The sequence below is a fragment of the Saccopteryx leptura genome, chromosome X (assembly GCF_036850995.1).
Source record: "Saccopteryx leptura isolate mSacLep1 chromosome X, mSacLep1_pri_phased_curated, whole genome shotgun sequence".
Lineage (NCBI taxonomy): Eukaryota > Metazoa > Chordata > Mammalia > Chiroptera > Emballonuridae > Saccopteryx > Saccopteryx leptura.
In genome coordinates, this window is record NC_089516.1 from 22624660 (window position 1) to 22629645 (window position 4986).

Below are 4986 nucleotides of genomic sequence, written 5' to 3' on the forward strand. Positions count from 1 at the left end.
AAATGTTATACTCAGTTCTTCTCAGAACATCTCAGGGAGGTGACACATCAGGTCAAAAGGGGCAGCGTCAGGTCAGCAGAAAGAAGATTTCCCATTTGTGCCAGGTTTCACAGAGTCCCTAGAGGGCTTTGTGAATAGGCTACACATTAGCAATGGGGCCACAATGAATCCTGCCTGTTTTCCTCAAGAATTGATGTCGGGCAGGGGTGCCTATCAGGTCTTCCTGAGGCATAACACTGAAGTGAACGCCATGGACTGAGAGGAGAAATCATGACATTACCGTGAGTCCAATTATACCTTGAATTCAGATGCTATGTCAAACCAAGTACCTTAGGACCTAAACATGCTTGCAGCAGGCCTCACTCTTAGGAGACCAAACTTGGTCAGATTAAGTCAACTTCAATTCCTCCTACTGGGTCTGGGAGCTTGGCTCTTACTGGAAAGGATTTCTTTCTCTGAGCCCAATTGAGGAACCTGAGTGAATACTCAAAGAATCAACCAAGCCTGAATAAAAGAGACATTAAAGCATCCATTTCAACCATGTACCCTCACTGGAGAAATCTCAGGGAGGACATGTCAGGTTGAGCATGCCACCTCACTAATTTTTTTTAGTTAGAAATTAAATTTAATGTGGTGACATTCTTCCATAGGAATGTATACGTTTCAGGTAAACATCTCAATAGTATTTCAACTATTGATTGTGTTGTGTGCCCATCACCCAAAGTCAGATCACTTTCTGTCACCGTATGTTTGTTTCTCTTTACCCACCTTACTTCATATCAGATCTATAAGAAGTAATATTAGACTGAGGGTATGGCCACCACTCAGCCAAAGGGTACTTGTCTTTAAAGTAGCCCAGGTGAGGCACGTGACTGACAACTGAGGATCCAGACACACTCAGGACACAAAGAACTCCTCTAAGCTGTGAACACTAGCTTTGTCCTGATAAAGAAGTGGACTAAGGTTCCCCTCCACTTCTATCTCCTGGGTCCCAGAGAAAATAAAGGAGTCAGCATCAGAGTAGAAGAAGTGAGTGTGCCCATGCTAAGCCCAGAGTTGACAGGATAATACTGCAGATGAACCGACAGTACACCTCATGCCAGAACAAAAGGACCCAGAGTACATCACCTGCTGTCATCTGAGTAAGTTTAGATAGGGATGGTAGTGTACAGCACAGCTCACGCTTAAGATCGTGTGTTTCCCTATATGGTTTTTAGGGGACAGAATGTCCAGGAAAACAGGAGCCTAGTGGGTTTCTAGGTTAATGTTCTCAAGATAGCCTGTAGAGCCTGCCTTCCGTAAAGTCACAGTGCAATCTACCTGCTGAAGGTGCTCATTTGTCTCATTCTCCATCTATCAGGTGTCCAAATAACCTGTCCGTTCACCCACACCTCTATCTGCTGTCCTGAACAACAGCCGTCATGCCTCGTGGTCAGAAGAGTAAGCTCCGTGCTCGTGAGAAACGCCGCCAGAACAAAGCTGAGCCCCAATGTCCTGAGAGTGTTCAGACGGCTGCAGGAGAGGAAGAAGAGGCTGCTTGCTCTTCCTCTTCTGTTTTCGGGGAAGCCTCCTTGAGTTCCACTGGTGCTGTCTCTCTGCAGGTGTATCCAAGTGCTCCAGACACCACTGGTGCCACTGCAGGGATTTCATGCAAAAGATCTGAGGTAAAAGCCAGAGGCCGTGTTCACAAAAGAAAAAATGCCCCCCAGGCCTCAACTTCCACTGAGTTTTGTCACCTGGATCTTCTAACCAAGAAGGCGAGAATGGTGATGAAGTACGTGCTTTCTCAGTATCAACTGAAGAAGCCCATTAGAAAGGCAGAAATGCTGAAGATAGTCCACAAATGGTACAAGAAGGATTTTCCTGAGATCCTCAGGAGGGTCACTGACCAATTGGATCTGATCTATGGCCTTGAATTGAAAGAAGAGAAGCCCAACGGTACCGTCTACAGCTTTACCGAAACTCCAGGTACTAGCAGTCTTAACAAGTGCTGGAGATATCCTATAAAAGGAATTCTGATGCTTCTACTCGGTGTGATCTTGAATGGCAAGTGCGCCTCTGAAGAAGAGCTCTGGAGATTTCTGAATTTCATGGGCGTCTATGATAGAAAGAAACACTTTATCTATGGGGATCCCAGAAAGCTTATCACCCAAGATTTGGTGCAGGAAGAATATCTGGTGTACCGGCAGGTGCCCTTCAGTGATCCTCCAGGTTATGAGTTCCTGTGGGGTCCAAGAGCCGAAGCTGAGACCTGCACATTGAAAGTGCTAGAGTTTTTCGCCAAGCTCAATGATTCTGATGTTACTGATTTTCCAATTCTGTATGCAAAGTCTTTGAGAGAGGATCAAGAGAGAGCTCAAAGCAGAGCCCAAGCTGCATCCACATCCACAGCTGGCCCTCCTTCCGAGGCCAGTGGGAGCTCCAGTACCACATCTAGCTGCGTCCCGCACCTTGAGTGACCTGGAGCTGGAGTCTTCACTTTTGCATTGAAAAGGCCTGTTAAGCAGTTTTCTAATATGCAAAATATCTTGTTGGCTTCTTTTTCTTTTGTTTGGTATTTTCTAGTAGTGTACTTTTAGCATATTTACTTAGATTCAAGATACAGGTTTAAGAATATTACAGATGTCACTTTTATTGCCATTTACCAGATTAAGAGTATTAAGAGTATTATTTTTGACATTTAAATTGAAATCCTTCAGTGACTTTTCTGATCCAGTGCTAGATAACATGGTTTGAGGATAAGAGTATCCACTGAGATGTGAATAAACTTTGCACTAAAATAGTTGGTAGCAATAGGCAGTAGATAGGTAAGTAGATAGATACATACATACATACATACATACATGCTTTTTGACTATAGACATACACACAGATACATAGAATAATATTGGCTAGTTTTTCATATCTTTTAAATGACTGCTGCCATATGATATATTCATTTTGACTGTTCAACAGAGTGATTAGGAATTTGCATAAGTTAAAAGTATTTACCCCTTTAAGTCTTGTCCTCATTTGATCCTTATGTAGCTGTTGCAATGTTAATAACTCTATTACCTATATGTACCCAGCAGTATCTGTCACAGCGAATATATGGAAGCAATCTAAGAGTCCATCTGTAGACAAATGGATCAAGATGTGGTGCATTGACAAAATTAGTCAATTGTTTGCCTTATTACATTTATTTTGTAAATTTGAAAGCTATATACCTGGATTTGTTTATGTTTTTCAAGGACGTTTGAGAATATAAATCATAGTGAATCCAACCTGTTCGTTCATGGCTTATATTTTTGACAATCAGTAATTGAGTATCAGCTCTTTGGAAATATTCATCCTTGCACTGGGGATGTTTAGGCAAAGAAGACCCAGCCTCTACCCATAGATTCTATGAGAACTATCATTGCAGAAGAAGGTGCAGTACTCTAATTATTAAGGAAAAAATGAAAATGAGAGTAAAGAGGGGGTGGAGGTAGCATATTACCTATTATCTTGTTTCATTTCTAAGCAGAATTTTGTTTCATGAGAAGGTTTTTTTTTTCTCTAAAACATGACATATTTTCTAACATGACACAGAAGTAAGAAAAAATTCTCACTGGATTGATAATAACATGTGAGTTCAGAGACAATCACAGTTATAATGGGCATTCTCTAGGTCTCAGTAAAAGTCAGGCTCAGTGAAAAATGCTTTCCATACATCACGTATGTCCCACTGGACACAAACAGAGCTTATCAGGGTCACTGTACAGGCAGAGCCTGAAGATTGTAGAGTTGAAGCTTCCTAATGTGCAAAATCCATGGGTCTCATAGAGGGCAAGGCTGGAACTGGATTCCTGGTGTGAATTATGGTAAACCCACACTGGTCTACTTCCCCCACCCCGAGACACACCCTGTGCTTCTTATTTTCATTTTCTTGTCAGTACATGAAAATATATCTGAAGTGGTAAAAGGAATGGCCCTGTTCCCAAACTACTGGATTGGAAAACAGCCATAACAGGAAGAATGCCATTACAATTGAGAAGTAGAAATAAGCAAATGAAAGTGACAGTGTCTGTGACAGTATGATCATCTTCATTTCCAGTGTTCGATAATCTCAAAGATCAGGGGCTCTCAAAATGATCCAGGACAGCCTTTTCCCTATAGAAAGTAAGTCTATCAGAACAGAAGTTAGATGAGAATTCTCATCTGGATGACTAAGAGGAGTAGATAAAAGTATTTTTCTTCCCCAGACATCCCACCACCTGTTCGTAGACTCCTTTGTGCTACAGTTTACTCCTACACAGGGATCCAATCTCTGCAAGTGTGCTGTGGTTGCTGCTTCAGATTTTTTGGATATGTTGTATTTATCAGAAAGCTTTTAATCCAAAATATAGGAACCAAGATGAAGGTGTCATATATGGGGCAGAGGATACCAACACCCCATGATGGTGGTGGTCACAGGGATACCTTCTCTATCTGCTCTCAGACATGAGGGTCTCAGAAACAGCTTCCAGGTTGAAAATACTCTCATTCTTTAGGCATCTCAGGGGACTAAGCCTTAGTCTAATGGCAAGGCGCCCAGGTCAGTAGAGGAAGCAGTGTCAGGTTCTCACAGAAATGTCTGAGCCTGACCAGGTGGTCGCACAGTGGATAAACCATCAGACTGGGATGCGGAGGACCAACATTCGAGACCCTGAGGTCGCTTGCTTGAGCACAGACTCATCTGGTTTGAGCAAAGCTCTCCAGCTTGGACCCAAGGTTGCTGGCATGAGCAAAGGGTTACTTGGTCTGCCGTAGCCCCACGGTCAAGGCACATATGAGAAGGCAATCAATGAACAACTAAAGTGCTGCAACGAGAAACTGATGATTGATGCTTCTCATCTCTCTCTGATCCTGTCTGTCTGTCCCTAGCTATCCCTCTCTCAGACTCCCTCTCTGTTTCTGTAAAAAAAAAAAAAAATGTCAGTGATAAAGCTTATTGAGGATGATGGCAGGACCCAGGCTGAACAGTAG

At 42.7% G+C, this 4986-nt stretch overlaps 1 protein-coding gene across 1 annotated transcript; it reads left to right on the plus strand.

Moving 5' to 3' along the window:
• Positions 1-1421: 1421 nt before the first annotated feature.
• Positions 1422-2459, plus strand: LOC136386247 (melanoma-associated antigen B4-like). Its single transcript, XM_066357747.1, has one exon. The coding sequence runs from the start codon at positions 1422-1424 to the stop codon at positions 2457-2459; it is 1038 nt and encodes a 345-aa protein (XP_066213844.1).
• Positions 2460-4986: the final 2527 nt, after the last annotated feature.